Raw genomic sequence first — 17,539 nt, 5'->3', positions numbered from 1 at the left:
AGTGTAATGAATGCAAGCCACTATATTTATAAAATACAACACCTTGATCCTTTGTTAATGTTTACATGATTAACTTGGAAGTTTTACCTTTCAGCTTGGACCATACATAGCTTTACCCCCTGGACAGGTAAGTCCTTGGAAATGTGCACTTGAGAAATGCTGACAATACACTATTGTGACAGTGAGGGAATCACATAATGAAGTTATTAATCACATTAGGGAATCTTATTGACATGATTTCTCTGTCTGTATCCATCTGCAGGGTAATGAGGTAGCAGCTGTCGACCCTCCTCCAGTGGTCTACTACCAGCCAGATCATCCCTCCAACACGGCCACAGAGCAACCCCCCAGACAGCTAGACCCCCACCAGCCACAGCCTGAGCCACACGCTGTTTACCCCGACCCACGTTACCCGACTCACCCGGATCCACGCTACCCAGCCCAGCCGGATCCACGCTACCCAGCCCAGCCGGATCCACGCTACCCAGCCCAGCCGGATCCACGCTACCCAGCCCAGCCGGATCCACGCTACCCAGCCCAGCCGGATCCACGCTACCCAGCCCAGCCAGACCCACGCTACCCAGCCCAGCCGGATCCACGCTACCCAGCCCAGCCGGATCCACGCTACCCAGCCCAGCCGGATCCACGCTACCCCTCACATTCAGACCCCAGATACCCCTCACACACTGATCCACGGTACCCCAGTTATACAGACCACCACAACGTAACCCCACAACGCAGACCCAGACCCCCTGAGACCCCCAGCCACCAACACACGTCAGGCCCAAGTGTGAGTAGCCAGTGATTTAAATGTCATAAATGCAACCTAAAAACATGCCACTGCTGAAATACTTCTGATTGTGGATGTGATGGGAAGCACGTTTTTAAAAGCAGACTTTTCTTCTTCTTTCCTTCTGCAGATTCACCTGGTCGCCCTGAACGCCCCCCAGGGGGGTAACATGCGGGGTATCAGAGGGGCAGACTTCCTGTGCTTCAACCAGGCTCGGGCCATCGGGCTGAAGGGAACCTTCCGGGCTTTCCTCTCCTCCAAGCTCCAGGACCTTTACAGCATCGTCCGCAAGTCAGACAGGGACCGCATGCCCATCGTCAACCTGAAGGTACGGTACTGTCGCCTAAGACTGAGATGCATTTCCAGCTTCATTCAGAATCCCAGTATCATTCCATATCATTTAAGTAATTGGCAGAAACCGTCCCTAACCATTTGTCTGTCCCCTCTATAGGACGAGGTCCTGTTTGACAGTTGGGAGGCCATCTTTAATGACTCAGAGGGCAGAGTGAAGGACAACGTACCCATCTACTCCTTCGATGGCAAAGACATTTTCACAGACGGCACATGGTGATAAACTACACTCCTACATATTACTCACAATACACAAAATATCAAAACCTCTCTTTTTACAACATCCATAAGGAGGCATTGATAAGTTATGTAAAGTTAACAGCTGAGAAAGTGAATGGAAGCAAAAATATGATGATTCATCCCTTCATCTCGTTCTCTCCCTTGTTCCCTCTCCTCACCCAGGCCAGACAAGATGATATGGCACGGTTCGACCAGCAGGGGGCACGGCCAGGTGGATAACTACTGTGAGACGTGGCGTGTAGGGGAGCGGGCGCTGACAGGCATGGCCTCCTCTCTACAGGGGGGCCAGCTCCTCCAACAGAGAACCAGCAGCTGTCACAGCTCCTACGCCGTGCTCTGCATCGAGAACAGCTACATCGGACAGTTCAAGAGATAGGACTGACCGACCAAACGCACACACACACACACTTCAGCCAGATCAAGAGATAAGCCTAATGAAACACACACACACAAACACATCAGCCAATCCAGGAGGCCTAACAAACCGTACGTACCAATGGAGGCTGGTGACTTAAAAAATTGAGGAGGATGGTAGACCCACGGTATAGGCGCGGAACGCACGGAGACAACAAAGTGTGTTTCAAAAATCGTCAAAGACTAATTATTTTAACCTAAAGCATTTAATAAAGACATTTATAGTACACTATTATGGGGAATGGGAATGAGAGGGCTACTTACACAGTGTTGGAAAGAAACCACAGCAGTGATTGTATGAGGCATGAGTTGAGGTGTTCAGAGGCTTGACCAGTGCAGGACAGGATTTGCCTGGAAAGACAAACAATAACACAAGACACTAAACAGTTAGACAAAAGAGCTCAGAATGAGTTAGTCCAAGCAAAGAGTAAAATCATGTATGTGTAATAATGTGATTGTGTATGTGATTGACTCTACATACAGTAATGAGAGATAATTGATAGGGGTACTCACAGTGCTTGGAGGGGAAACATTCAATGTGCGAGTGGATGAGCGGGCACATGAGACGTTGTGGCTTCAGTTCATGTCAGGAGAGAGTTGACAATGGTAGTGGAGTGGAGATCACCTCTTAATCAGGGAACAGGAGGGGACTTAGCTGCAAATACAAATAGCAGATACATTCCATTACAGCTGCGCCATCATAGGTTTGGACAACAACTTTCTCTGTGAAGTTAAACTCTGACATCTCAACATTCATTAAGTCAAACACAGACTGCGCATCTCGCCCACTTGACACGTCAAAGTCGCCCAAGAAACGTTCCTGAATAAAGCCCTGATCATCCACATACCTGACCATAACGGACAACTCCAAGCAGACTGGTGGCACCATAGGTCCCAGAGCGGTGGGGCAATTTTTACCCCCTGGGTCCTGGAGTTTTTCCTTATATGTTAACCTAACTAGGAAAACTCTGGACCCTATAAGGTATGCCAGTGATAAATTAGTTGTTAAAAGGTTTTATATGGACTATGATGGGACAGGTTTTTCCTAATCAGGTCACATGTTGTTTTTTTTTAACTCCTGGCCCTGGGGGAGATGAAAACCCTGTCAAACTGCAGCTACATTATATCTGTTCATATGAATGATATTTAGACTAGATTAGTAGGGGGGTTTCCTCTACCCAGACAAATAGACAACTGGGCTGAGCTTGCTTTATGCATGTTTGCATCATGTAGGCCTATGCAACTGTAGGCCTTATAAAACATTTACTCACATCTGTCATCGCTATTATGTTGATAGATTCATTCCAGTTAATAAGCCTAGCCAGCCCAGTTTTGAATATAAACTAAATTTGATCACATTCACATTTTCTCCTGACACACAAATGGACTAGAAATACATAATGTTACCAATCAGTTTACCCGGACCAGATGGACAGGGTGCATAGGCTGTATGCAGCTGCTCTTATTAGCCTACAGTTGATCAGACTGAAATATAGTCTCGTTTTCATCCCATACAGCATGTCCGATTTCTAGCGTTTAGGTGTAGCCTAGGCTGCTGCAACACTTATGCCATGAGTTTTGCTTGTGTCTGTCCGGAGTGATTGTGTTATCTTTGCTAAATAAATACCGGAGGAAAGTGGAATGCCTACTTGAGCGCACGGGGAAAAAATGCGCTGTCAACCTCTCTCTTTAATCGAAATGTTTATGGATGATGCGATGAAGCTATCAAATCATTCTGAATTGTTTTCGACATCCTAGAAAAGACAGTCGAAAGTTCGATATGTTCAGCAAGTAAAGCATCGTAACGCGCAATTACCTCCGCAAGCTCCTTGTAGTTGGCCTTGTTGGCGGGAATTTTCCCTCTCGTCGTGTCCTCTTATCGATGCAGCTTTTTCCCAGAAGCTTGAATGTGATGTCGGCATTTATATGCTCCCTGCTTATGTTTTGCCATTTAACTTAACGATCGATGTTCTTCAGGTCACTGTACCCACCTTTTGACCAAGGCTCAGACTTTCCCAAAAGCAGGCAAGGCCAGCAATACAGGCAGCTTGATGAAAGGCTCCCTGTTACAAACTGTACTTTTGATACCAGTTGGTATTGAACGCCCTCCTCACCTTTTCATCTTTCTTCATGAAACCGATCTCAGGCAGAGGTCGACCCTCCCTTTTAAAACTTAAAAAATGTTAAATCAATTGCACTAACTGGACACAAAAATTAAGTTCCAAAACGAAGAAAACTATTTATAATATACCTCTGTCTCCTGTCATTTGAAAAAAACACATTTGAATTGAATAAAATCCCCAAAAATGCTCAACTATCACTGTTCACTCTTAATCTCTATCCGACAATGTCACCAAACTTCTCAACACATAGAATCCCCATAATGCTCTGTGGCACAATCCCAATACAACACACTGTTTGTTCTCTGATCCTAAAAGCTTTGATCGGTTGGAGGACTTCCTCCGGAAGTGGTCATAATTACCATGCATGTCTATGGAAGGGGGTGAGGCCTACAAGCATCCTAGGTTTTGTATTGAAGTCAAAGTAGCCAGAGGAGGATGGAAGCTAGCTGTCCTCCGGCTACACCATGGTGCTACCCCAGACAGTGCTTTTGAAGTTACTGTAGACCATTGCAAAACAGTGTATTTTAAATCAATTATTTGGTGACATATGAATATATTTAGTATAGTTTTATCTAAAAAGTATAACTTGAATGTTTCTAATGTTTACATTTTTATGAAATTTCACTGAGGATGGTCCTCCCCTTTCTCCTCTGAGGAGCCTCCACTGGTACGTACACACACACACACACACACACACACACACAATGGTGCTTTGTATATAACAGCTACATTCCCCTTCTCCAATACACTCAGTCCAGCTGGCCAAATAGAACCACATGTCCATAATATGGGGTTGATCAAGAACAGCGACAACCAGGCTAAGAGAGAGACCCCCCCTAAGCCCCAATCAACCCCCCTTTATACACTGATCGCAGCTGACCAAACAGCCCACCCCGACCCCCTGCACATACGTCTAAATCACTGTTCTGTAAACACCTCAACACTGTGGTTTTCAGTAGAGTTTGTATTCATTCCACTTCTCATTTCACTGTCCACTTCAGAAAGCCATGTTCATTGGGGGTTAGAGGACAGACTATCACAATGTACATTTATTTTTTTGTGGTCTTACCCTCAAAAGCATAATACCTGCATTGTAGAAAGTCTATAGCCTTTTAACAGTTTGCCCTAGAATCAAACCACACCACAGACCACACCTACAGATTAAACAGGACACTAATTCTGTTCTCTATGATTCCAACGAGCTAATTGTTGCAGTATTGTACATTAAATGTTTATTATCCAATGTTGTAATTTTTTATTTACTTTTTTGTTGTAATCAGTACATATAACCAGTTTTTGAAGCACTATCTATAACATTGTCATAAATGTTGGATGGTTTTATTTTGCTAGCGGACAAAGGGAACAGGATATTTAAAATGTTTTGATAACAAAAGGAGTATTTATTTTGCGATTAACATTTTAAGTAGTTTTAACATTCACACTTTTCAGTAATGGACTCTGGATCTGTAGTAACAGAGGAAGAGATGAGTCTGGCCCAAGAATCATGACATTTTGTATCAAATTACTATGTTTTTGTTTTGCAATGTCCTTTTGCGTTTCAAAATCCTCAAAAGTGCTCTTAAGTGTTTTTCATGTCTATGCACTGTGATAGAAATTAAATAAGGCTTTTTATCCAAAATCCAGAGACGAAAGCATTGCAGCTCACTGAATTAACCGGAGAATGACACTGGTGAGGAGTTCCCTGAGGTGCCATGTACTGTGCCATTTCTCTCAATGTCATCAACGTTTATTGCAAACAAACAAATGCTACATTGTTTTTCCAAACTGCTTTATTTGTAAATCAAAAATAAAATGACATAAGTCTGTTTTTTACAGCAACAAAATAGGTTCACAGTCATTCACCCAAAGTGTAGATTCGGCATTGATTGAAGTCAGTGTGACAATAATAAACATGAACAATTCCGACAGTTAACGTTACAAATCTTATCCTATAGTGAATCCAATACTGAACTCGTTGGCTAGTATACTGCACGGCATATAGACCATTAGGTGCAATTAATCTCATACCTTTGTATTTGTTATGACCATGTAAAAATCATTGTATACTCTACAACCTCATCACTATAGCCTGAAACCTTCTTGAGATATGACCTTTTAAATCAATTAGAGAACAGTGCAAAGTTCAAGTTGCATATCTCGTGTTCCGGACCCATTGTACACGCGTTCTCAAGTTACGTGCGTGTATTGTTCACGCACATCTTTTATCCACCCTACATGTAATTAATAGGCACTCAACTACTAGTCCATATTCTGACATGACTTCTCAGTTTTGTAGTAAGATGGTCCTAAGATTACTCAAGGGGACAGGAATTCAGCAAACCACTTCCTATGCACAGCAATTAAATTAAAGGCAACTTCAATAAAAGAAAATGGGTAGGTGTAATCTGCATTTATGGGCGTACTTTAAGTATGGTATAAACACATTTAGAATGTAAAGGGTACACCAGATACGAGTTCCTAGAGTTGTCAGATTCCAAAGAATAAACATATAGGCCTAAAAGATATTTTCAATTTTCAACTTCATTTTGCATTTTATTTCCTCAGTGACAAACGTTTAAGAAAACCCAATTTCACTCTTACGCACACAGATAAATAAATTGTTCCATTAAAACAGTAGTTCCCAAACTGGGATGGGATGCAGAAAAGAGAATGGACCTATACATTTTTCAATAATAGCCTATAATCTTTGAGAATTTATAATCAACAAAATAAAAGCTAGACAATCAGGCCCAGAATTTATGTTTGTGCATAAGAACACCAGCCATGTCAAAATGCATAGAATTGTATGAAATTTGCTTAAAAGCAAACTAAATCTCAGCTCCATGGCAAAATGCATAGAATTGCAGGAAATTGGTTTTAAAATTGCAAAAATGTTATTTCAGCTCCATGGCGGGATATGGAATTGCAGGGGATTAGCTTTGAAACTGCAAAATATTGTGTCCGCTGCCAAGATCATATTTTGTATTTATGCTTTGGTATGTGTGTTTTTTTTACCACTCAACCCTTATGGTGGATCGAGACTCAAAAGACAGCTCAATTGGTGGGTCACGAAGAAAAAACAACTTTTGAGAACCCCTGCATTAAAACAATACAAAATAGCTCATTCGAAAATTCTGGAAAATAACATGCAGAATAAAGGTCTGCCAGCTCATAGCTAAATCCTCAGAACTCATTTCCAGTAGTTCATAACAACTATACTCCAGTTTACACATTCATGTGGGCTTCCTATTAGAAAAGATGACAATGAACATATGATTAGCACTGCTGGGGGAGAAATGACAAATCTGCATGAAAACATTTAAACAAAAATAGGGGAGAGTGGGGTAAGTTGAGCAAAAGAGGTAAATTGAGCCACCCTTGTTTCTAGGAAACTATACACAAAATGTTATAATTTGACCAAATATCTAGGAAGAGGTCATCATTTCATGGAGTCTGAAGGAAGAAACCACGTGGAAAAAGTAAAAAAATGTATATAAAAAATAAAATAAGATTTTCACCAAGTCAAATTAATTTCTGTTATAAAGGTTTCATGATGCTTGTATCTAAAGCAAAGTAGATCATTTTAAGATTATTCTATACATCAGCATGAAAGTGCTTTATTGTATCTGTGTGCTAATATAATCAAAATGTTTGCCTTGGGGTAAAAGTTGAGCCAATGGCAAGTTAAGCAAATTGAAGTGTTTTCTTCCCAGGCATAATGCAAGGGATTATCACTGGGATATGCGGTAACAGGGCCTGGCCAATGTTAAAAAATATATATAAACTACAGTGTTTGTTAGGAGTTAAGCCTGTGTTAAAAAGGTGCTTAAACAAAGCAATTGTGTTCGGGAAATATAGATAGACATTATTGGTAATATTTCATTCAGTAGAGACATTTCTATGCGGCTTAATTTACCCTAGTCCGCGGCTCAATTTACCATATACCCGGGGTAAGTTGTGCCAAGAGAGCACTTTTTTCCCCAGACAACCTATGTCTTCAAAACTGTAACGTTTACATGAATTCTGATTATTTCCAGGGATACACAACATCCTGAAATATATGTAGATATCTTTGTTAGAAAGAATACTATATGTCTCGGATTGATGCTGAACGTAAAAAAATGGCTCAACTTACCCCACCCTCCCGTAAGCAAAACTATACACAAAATGGTAGCTAAAACAATTCCTGACACAAGGTGCATTGAATGACTCACTGGCAGCAAGCATAACTTGTTCCCAACTGGCCTACTTGGTTAAATAAAGGTGAAATAAAAAAATAAAACAGTGCACTGATATGATTAGTTTGAAGGCGCTAAAACAAGTGGCATCTGATTTGTTCACAAGCAATCGCTGATTAAACCTAAGACAATGGGAGTGTAGTGAACATGCACACAAAGGGCTTCATTTAGAAAATCTTTTCACACTTTTCAAAGAAAAATCTTCAGGAACATTCAGAGGCCCAAAAATGCATCCTGTCACGTGTCTGCTTAATCTAAAGCAATGCTAATGTGATGACATAGTAATCATGATCCACCTCTCTCACTGGAGGACTTCTATACAGCTAACAATATATACACAGATTCAAAAATACTGTTTTCGCTAATCAATACAATTGCAGCAATTGTCGAGAATTCCTAATGATCGCAAACAGTGAATCATTTGCTGAATATAACAGGCTATTGTTCCATCAGTAGAAGAAGTAGTCCAGTAGAATTAGACTGTTTCTGTAGATCATTTCGTATTGGTCCCCTCTACTTGAGATGTATTATTTTCTCACTCAGAGTTACGAAAATAAATGTGCTTCAACATTATCAGGGAACATATGATTACCCTGTATTTGGAAAACTGAACATAATCACCAGTGGATAACACCATTTGGGATGTTTCTGGGATAAGAGCAAAGCAGCCACTACATATTACATGTCAACAGTGTCTCTGAGAACATCAGGCTGACAACTAGGCCCAAACTCTGACTATTAAAAACAAAACACTGTTTTGAGTGAGAAGTAGGGATTGGTCTAAAGCCAAAAAAGGAAATTCCTTAAATTGACCTACGACAGTAGCTATATGCTGATCTATTGTACTTCAAAACAATGTTGAGGCAGGTTGCTTAGGATGCAAACCTTCTCAAACAGCCTAATTCCTTCTCTAAGAGGTGCTCCCACAATGTGATTTGTACCACATTCGAGGTCATGTATTGCTACTTACAAGCAGTGGTGTAAAGTAATTAATAATACTTACGTACTACTTAAGAAGTATCTATACTTTACTATTTATATTTTTGACAACTTTTACATCACTACATTCCTAAAGAAAATAATGTACTTTTTACTCTATACATTTTCCCTGACACCCAAAAGTACTCGTGTCATTTTGAATGCTTAGCAGGACAGAAAAATGGTCCAATTCACACACTTATCAAGATAACAACACTGGTCATCCTTACTGCCTCTGATCCGGTGGACTCACTAAACACAAGTGCTTAATTTGTAAATTATGTCTCAGTGTTGGAGTGTCCCCCTGGCTACTGATTCATAAAAAATGTAATTGTGACATCTGGTTTGCATAATAAGTAATTTGAAATAATTTATACTCTTACTTTTTAATACTTAAGTTTATTTAAAACCAAATACTTTTACTTGAGTCAATTTCTATGAAGGTATCTTTACTTTTAAGCAAGTATGACAATTGGGTACTTTTTCCACCGCTGCTTACAAGACCATTAGGCTTGATCGAGTGAGCTTTTTTATCTTGTAGTAATGTAGGTGGGCTGCCTGTAATTCTTTAAACATTGAGGAAAAAAGATGTATTCCATAATAACATCCTTTTGGTGAACTGAATACACGCTGGATATAACAGATAAGGCACTAAGGGCTGAGAACAGTGACTGTTCACTAATACTGGTAAACTACACTCCACCAACACATCCAACCAAGTGTCATGAGGTCTCGACTCACCTCTAAGTCTCATCTGTCCTTGTGCAGTCGTGTGGAAACCGTAGCGAGAGATTCCCAGACCATTTAGACCACTCAATGTCAGTGTAGGGGGTTTAGGTGTTGATGTAAAGATGATAATATGTTCAAGGGATAGTTGAGGATGTTGGCAATGAGGCCCTTTATCTACCTCCCCACAGTCACATGAATTCATGGATACCATTTGTATGTCTCTGCATCCAGTATGAAGGAAGTTAGAGGTAGTTTCGCGAGCCAATGCCAACTAGCGTTAGCTAGCGCAATGACTGGAAGTCTACAGGAACAACTTGCATGCTAGCTGTTCCGATAGACTTCCAGTCATTACCCTAACGGCAGTTAGCAATTTGGCTAACGCTAGTTAGCAAATTCCTTCAAACTGCATGCAGATACATAAAAATAGTCTCCATGAGTTAATCTGACTCTGGGGAAGTAGATAAAAGGCTTCATTGCCAACATCCAGGAATATCCCTTTCAGGCCTTCACGTTGTTCCCATTGGCCAGAGGTTCCGTCTCCGAGGGGTTTGATGGTACGGAACATAGCTCAGTGGGCGTGGCCTGGCGTGTGTCCCCTCCCCCTCCTGACGATTGGTTCCTGTAGTGGCGAATGATGACCCAGGCAGCACAGCCCAGGTAGATAACCGTCAGCAGGGCAAAGTAGAAGAAGTAGACCAGGAACTATTGGAGAACAGAACAGCACTCATTAGAAAACATGGTGTTCCCATATGGGTGACGTCAGCTTGCAGGAAGTCATCTGAGCGTGGTCGTAATCAGAGTGTGTGTGACTTACCTGGGAGTGCACGTCTAGTCCCAGACCCTTCTTGTCAGAGACGATGAGGGTGATGATGGTCTTCAGAATGGTCGCCAGGAAAGTGTTGACCCCAAACACCAGGGCACACAGCTCCTTGGTGAGCGACGAGGCGATCTGGAAACTACAATCACCACAACAGGATAGTCAGCAGATTAAATGTACAGCCTAAAGTAAGAAAGACGTGACAGTTATTTGACAATGCATTCATACACTGCACATGTCTGAACATGAAAATCCCCAAAATCCCATTATATGTACACAACAACGTTAAATAAAGGTAGACTTAAAGAAACGTACATGGCGATTGGCACGAGGAACTGGTAGAAACCTTTGAAGAGGGAGTAGGCCACATAGCAGACCCAGATGTTACTGGTGGTCCCCATGAGAAGCAGCAGGCCAGCCTGCAGAGCCGTGATGACGCCGATCACCAGCTCAGACCACACGTTCCAGCGGATCTTCACGAAGCCCGCTGCAAACGACGTGATCGCACCTGGGACAGAGTTAACGAGGTGGAGTTAGTCGAAGAAGATAAGCTGACTAGGTTAATGATTGAGTAGGTGATTAAGGCTTGGGGGAACTTCTTTTAATAAATGCTGTGTGTGTGTGTGGACTCAGGGTCAGTTTGACATTATCATATCAAGGCAAACAGAGGGGATTGCTGGTTCAGTAAGCCTTTATGTTATTATTATTCATCAATAAAATAATTCTACTAAATGACTATGGGGAGCAGCATATTGTCTGGCGTCGTCTCCCTGTGTGATCAACATCTAAACCATCGTCATCTTCCACACCTTTCAACAGAACGTGACTGTTTAGTCTTCTGTTGTCTCACCACATTCTACTTCATGGGAATTCCTCTTTCTAGATTGATGGGCTTTGTATGTCTCCTGTCCTTGTCAGCTGTTTAGGTCATGTAACTTCAGTCATAATTAAATCATTGGAGAGGGGTCAGTCTAAAACAGTGGTTCCCAGTTCCAGTCCCCTCAACAGTACAGATTGTTGTTGTGGCCCCGGACAAGCACACCTGATTCTACTTGTCAACTATTCATCAACTATTGAATCAGGCGAGTTAGCCTGGGCTACAACAACGTGTGTTGTTGGGGGTATTGGAGAACTGGAGATGGGGAAACCCTCGTCTAAGACAAACTTATTGACCTGACGTCACGTGATGCCAGACAACTCATTTGACTGAGAAAATATCAAGCATGTTGCCATGGTGCTCTCACTACTACCTCTGCCAACTGCTGTAGGGGTGTTAATATTTTGTAGGAATCATTGACTTGGAGAACACAGGCTCCTACCCTGTCAGACAGTAAAGACCCAGGTGAATGCTACACATTGGTTATTAAAACACTTGTATACCTGGCTTTGGAGGGCCTTTGTACCTAGACTAAAACCTAGGGAAATGGAGGGCCTTTGTACCCAGACTAAAACTGAAACCTAGGGAAATTAATCCCTCACCCAGTAGTGTGGAGACAGCCTCCACCCCTCCGTTGTAGACGTGTTTGTTCTCCGTGGCGGGGTACACCTTGTTCCACAGGACATGGACGTACAACAGCACCAGGTAGTAGCCAGCGGAGTTGAACACCCACCACAGGCTCCACAGTCTCAGGCTGGGCCTCCGGGGCACGTTCCTCAGCTCCTTCAGCATCTGAATAAACACCGAGTCCCTCCAGGAGGAACCAGAGCTGAGAGGGGCCAGGGAGAGTGTGTCACCTGAACCCAAGCCCGCTTCGCCCTGCTTCATCCTGGCCAGCTCCGACTGGGCGGCAGCCTGCTCCTGGAGGTTCCTCTGGGCAGCGTGGTGGGCCCTGTTGAAGAACAGGGACCTCTTGGGCCAGGGCAGGCAGCAGGAGAGCACCAGGCCGAAGGACACCAAGGCCAGGGAGACAGCACTGAGCGTGGCGAAGGAGAGCCTGCCCACGGATATCAGCACCTGGCCCAGCACCGAGCTGGCAAACACCCCCATGAGGACGCAAGAGCGTGAGTAGCTGGCCACACGTTGGTAGAGCTCTGGGGTGACCAGGGAGAAGATATAGGAGGAGTAAGCCACGCGTGCTGCCATGGTGATGCCGTAGAAGAACTCCATGAATTGCATCTCTAAGAGGGAGTAGCCCAGGAGGAGGAGGAGCCAGATGGCCACATGGCTGAGGCTGGAGAGGACTAGGACGGGCTTGTAACGCAGGACGTCTGTCAGGAGGAAGACTGGCACCAGCACCGCCATGTAGGAGTAGGACAGGATCGGGTTTATCTCATTGGTCACCTGGAGGAAGAGAATGGCGGGTGTGAGAGGGGGAGACCACATAGAAGAGACAGAGGGCTACGTGGAATCTAATTCCCCTTGTAAAAAGTTGTTGTAGCTGAAGGCTCTATAAATGTGCCGGCAGGTGTTCTCAAATTGCATATTTAGGCTAGTTTCCTGTGAGTCCTCGAACACTGACAAATGCACATGCCTCATATGCTGTTCAGAATAACCTTGTCGTTATGCTGACACCTTTTGCCAATGCAACAACGTTAATCCCCCTCTACAGGAAATGAGGGGAGCAAAAACCTTCACTGATCCCCTTCATTTGAACTAATGCTACATTGTAGGCAAGGACACCTTCCAATGAGTCTGCAGACATCAGGCCATTAGGTTCATTAGTTGATACTGAGCCAGACAAGCCTACAGTAACCAATCAGAAAAAGAGAGTGACCTAATTTGTAGGAATGTGAACTTTGACCATACCGAGGAGGGGTTACTGCACTCACACTGTGATAGCCTTATTACAGTCCAGTGGGTTCCATGACTAAGGAACACTGGAAAATAACAAACTGGCACTTTTCTTTCAATTACTTTAGGATTGAGCGGTTGTAGTTCAAGCTCCTAGTATAAATTCAGATGGAACTCATGTCAGCTGATATAGCTTATATCAGGGTTGTCATTCTACGTGTCATACAAGGCTATAGCCTCCAGCGCAGAACATTACCTTTCATATCCCTCAAAATCAATTGGGCCTCAGGTTGAACTGACATGCGCTGGCCTTTAAATAAATAAAATAAATATATATTTAACTAGGCAAGTCAGTTAAATAAAAGGTTAAATAAATATATATATATTAAATTCAGTAGAAGACCGATAGCAATAGTTGACACGACTAACAATATACTGTTTACTAAGCAAGAGTGAAGATAAGTTTCTCGATCCTTCCTACTAGTGCTCCAAAATGATTGAATTCACATCGCAATCAAAATATTGACGTGCAATATCCATATCGCAAGAGATCCATATTGCATGCAATATTTTGAAATGTGTAATGGACGTTTTTATAGTTTCCGCCATTTTTTTATGCTCTTGCGGCTGCTTCCCACCATGCGGTGCAGTTCCTCGTCCCTGCTGTTAGATTCACTGGAAGTTTGCATGCTATTCTGTTAGGTCAATGCAGTCAACCAATCGTTCAAAACAAGAACGATGCCGCCTTCCACTTTGGTTCTTAATAGCGATGGGGGGAAAAAATCTAAACAGTTACAAATCGCTGTCCTGCATCTTCTATTTAAATAGGGAGCCAATTTGTTTTCAGCACTTTTATTTCCATGACTAATCAAAACTCATGTTCTCAATGCTCTCTCTTGTCCCTCTGTAGCAGCCATGTGGTGGGCAATATATTTGGAACATCGAATTGCAATGAAATCACAGTATCGAATCGGAAAACATATAGAATCGCAATACATATAGAATCGGCACCTAGGTATCGTGATAATATTGTATTGTGAGGTCCCTGGCAATTCCCAGCCCTACTATGTAATAATAAGTTATTCCATTTCTATGATTCCAACAGTTCACCCTAGTATTTTGATCTTTAACATCAAATCACAACATTTGGTAAAAAAAAAAAAAATTCTCAACTGGATTATTCGCCAACATCGTGCAGCCCTACCTCCTACACATCTACCCACCCTTAAAAACTGTTGTTAACATAAGACACACACATGGATAGTTGCATACACACACTACACACACTACACTCTCACGCAAAATACACCACACCAACATTCCAAACTGTTATAGGGGGATGACTGTGCATCACTGACCTGTTCCCTGGTGAAGTTCTTCTCCATGCTGAGCAGGTTTGGTGTTATAAAGGGCTCCCCAGGCTTCAGCTGCACCATAAACCCATAGAAACACAGGAACACCACCGACAACTCCCAGGTCCGGGCTGTCTTGGTCTGGCCGTCTGAGGGGTCCTCAGGTGGGGGAAGAGCCATCTCAGGGTCAGGCTCTCCAGGGGCGCCCTCCTTCAGGTCCAGTTCAGCCTCTTCCTCCACAGCCCTGTCCCCACTCGCCATAGCGTCTTTGTCCACCATGGTAGTGGCCTGACAGTGGACACTGGAGTCCCAAGTCTACCTCTGACTGTATCAAATGACTAAGTGGTATTGCTATAGTGAAGAGGCTTGCTATGGAAATTTTCATAGAAACCAGAGAGTAGGGCCTAAACCTCCAATTCAGATGTTCTAAGCAGACAACAAGTAGAGATTCCTGTTAGCACTCTTCCCTTCCACAGAGGATCCAGTGTTACACATTACAGAGGGGGTGAGAGGGGAACCTTTCACAATGACGAACATGGAGGTAAAGTGCTACCTGCAGCCATTTTCATACTGTATGTATGAGAGAATGTCAACCTTTGCTCCATTCCATGGATTAACAATGATTGCAAGCAAGCTAGCTTACAGCTGGACCTCTGGTCATTGTGAACCTGTAAAATACAATAATGTTTGCAAATAGTCATTCAAAGTTTGTTTTCTGACAGAGTGCTGTATGCTCGATTATTTTGTGGGATGGTGCTCAACCAAACTCCCTATGTCCAAAGCTGTCCTTTCCAGGCAGGAACGTCAAATCACACGTATTATAGTAACGACCATGGTAAACAACGACCCTAACAGATCTGAGCTGTCAGGTCACGAGTATTATTTGGTTGCAGTCAGTGTATTATAATTGTGTTGTTCTCTGTTGGACTGGTTTATTAACTTGGGGTTGACACACTCCAAAAATAGATTCACAACGAACGACTTTTGTAACGTCTACCTCTTGACCAGCTATTGCATTTCAGTTTACCATAGTTAAATAGCTTTGTAATTGCAATGTTGCTTGCATGGGAGACCAGACATAGTTACTTTAAAAAGTATTCGCTAAAACAGGGGTGCAACTTCTGCCCGCATGGCTGGCACGAGCCATATTCAATGTTAGCTAACTAGTTACGTTAGCTAACCAGAATCCAGTCTGGAATACCTAACGTTAGTTAGCTAAATGTAGCTACGCTTGTCTGGAAGAGGTAGCTGAGCTTGTTTTGATAAACCCCTTGTTAGTGAACAATGTCAGAAAGCTAGCTACAGCGAACATCAACTAGCCTAAACAATTTAGCTAACGTTAACTGTCTACAGTAGCTGACATTATCCAGCTAATGTTAGCTCCATCATGCGAGTTAATATTATCTTATTGCAGGGAACATTGGTGAACTTGTTAGTTAGCTGAAGTTGACACCAATAATTGAGTTTTAAACAATGTACATACAACTTTATACATTGACAAGGAAAGTAGGTAAAAACCTACCTCAAAATTCTTCTGACTGAACTCGTGTGCGCGCTGTTGTTCAGTTGAATGCATTTCAGAGCAACTGAGTCTGTGAGATTTTGCAAGGAACTATGGGGGCTGTAGTTTCTGTTGATTGACCGGAGATAATCCAAAATGCACCTTAAAAGGTATTTAATCAATTAACATTAGTATATCACTCAATGATCAATAATTTTCACTAGTTTCAATATCAATGGCCAATAGGCTACATAATGTATCCAATATATTAGGACATAATATCACATGAGCATTTAATGAAACAAAACAAATACCCTACACAAAACATAGAGCGTTCTACTGAGCACGCAACTGAACATTTCCCCATGGATAATCATTGGACGTGACCGTCGCGCGCTGTGAAATGAGGGAGCTCTATTTTCCTGGCCCGGGTTGAACCGAGCAATGGCGCATCATGTCATCGGGGGAAAGCGGGGAGGGAGGAGCGCCCTTCTCAAATCAAACAGCAAGCTGCCCCCCTCGGCCAATCGTCCCGAAACATACATATATTTTCCATACAAATACATGTTTGAATGTTCAAACTAGTTTTCATTGGGAAGGCAGATAAAGCGTTTTTATCAGAATCACTTTTGCACAGAATCCGACTCATCACTAATCCGATTTATCACTCCACTTGCTTAATTACTTCACTTTTGTTTAGAAACGGCTCACGCCCGTCAGGCCGCCCTGTTCCAAAATAAATGCAATCACCTTCACCCGATACAAACTCCTCCCATCGGGGTAACCCGGGCTAGATAAACGAATCCCCTCCGTGTGAACGTCCATATTAAATCTTTGGGGAGTAGGCGATGTAACTGAATAAAGTAACGTTGTTATAGTATGAGGAGAAAACGTATGAGAATGTTTGTAAACTTTCTTTTCGCGTCACGTGTGAGCTTTTATATACAAATTTGGAATACGTCTAGCAGTATGAATATGCTTGAAAACGCCTGCAACATCAAAAACAAACTTCAGCAAACATTTGCAATCTGAGTTTGACCTTTGGTGCTATAAATGAGGGCATAGCAATGGAGTGGTGACTGAAGCTCTCCAGTGCACATGTCACATAAACCTATTGTGCATTTGCCTACTTATTTTTCAAACTGGGTTCTTTTATGGGATTTGGTAGGGTATTTATAACATGTTTACTATACGTATAAATAGTTCTCCAAGTATGGCATGACAAATTTGATTATCATGTGGTTGGTTTTAAGTAAGAAACTGTCTCAGGCTACA

The 17,539-nt window shown here is 42.5% G+C and overlaps 2 protein-coding genes across 5 annotated transcripts in view; one reads left to right on the top strand and one right to left on the bottom strand.

Moving 5' to 3' along the window:
• The window catches only part of LOC106574706 (collagen alpha-1(XVIII) chain), a 118,947-nt gene extending 113,185 nt beyond the window's left edge, over positions 1–5,762 (top strand). For all 4 annotated transcript variants that reach the window (XM_045697866.1, XM_045697864.1, XM_045697863.1 and 1 more), the window contains 5 exons: positions 95–127; positions 263–790; positions 921–1,118; positions 1,242–1,357; positions 1,544–5,762. In XM_045697866.1, the coding sequence (XP_045553822.1) occupies positions 95–127; positions 263–790; positions 921–1,118; positions 1,242–1,357; positions 1,544–1,757 (1,089 nt within the window). In that variant the 3' untranslated portion in view covers positions 1,758–5,762. The remainder of the gene's footprint in view (positions 1–94; positions 128–262; positions 791–920; positions 1,119–1,241; positions 1,358–1,543) is intronic.
• LOC106574707 (reduced folate transporter) lies at positions 5,691–16,521 on the bottom strand. Its single transcript, XM_014150719.2, has 6 exons — positions 16,286–16,521; positions 14,770–15,431; positions 12,160–12,961; positions 10,996–11,188; positions 10,678–10,819; positions 5,691–10,565 (listed from the first exon to the last, which is right to left on the bottom strand). Exons 2-6 carry the CDS (start codon positions 15,040–15,042, stop codon positions 10,362–10,364), a joined length of 1,614 nt encoding a protein of 537 aa, XP_014006194.1. The 5' UTR covers positions 15,043–15,431; positions 16,286–16,521; the 3' UTR covers positions 5,691–10,361.
• Between the last annotated feature and the right edge of the window lie 1,018 nt (positions 16,522–17,539).

Source organism: Salmo salar, chromosome ssa16 (genome assembly GCF_905237065.1).
Source record: "Salmo salar chromosome ssa16, Ssal_v3.1, whole genome shotgun sequence".
Classification (NCBI taxonomy): domain Eukaryota; kingdom Metazoa; phylum Chordata; class Actinopteri; order Salmoniformes; family Salmonidae; genus Salmo; species Salmo salar.
Note: the sequence above shows the minus strand (reverse complement) of the source record. Positions and strands in the feature narration are given on the sequence as shown.

What these genes read in the sequence shown, in the direction of transcription:
- LOC106574707 (XM_014150719.2), bottom strand. Translation starts at nt 15,042, where the DNA reads ATGGTGGACAAAGACGCTATGGCGAGTGGGGACAGGGCTGTGGAGGAA. An exon ending in AGAACTTCACCAGGGAACAG is followed by an intron (nt 12,962 to 14,769) that starts GTCAGTGATGCA and finishes CTCTTCCTCCAG; the next exon opens with GTGACCAATGAGATAAACCC. An exon ending in TTCCTCGTGCCAATCGCCAT is followed by an intron (nt 10,820 to 10,995) that starts GTACGTTTCTTT and finishes TGGTGATTGTAG; the next exon opens with TTTCCAGATCGCCTCGTCGC.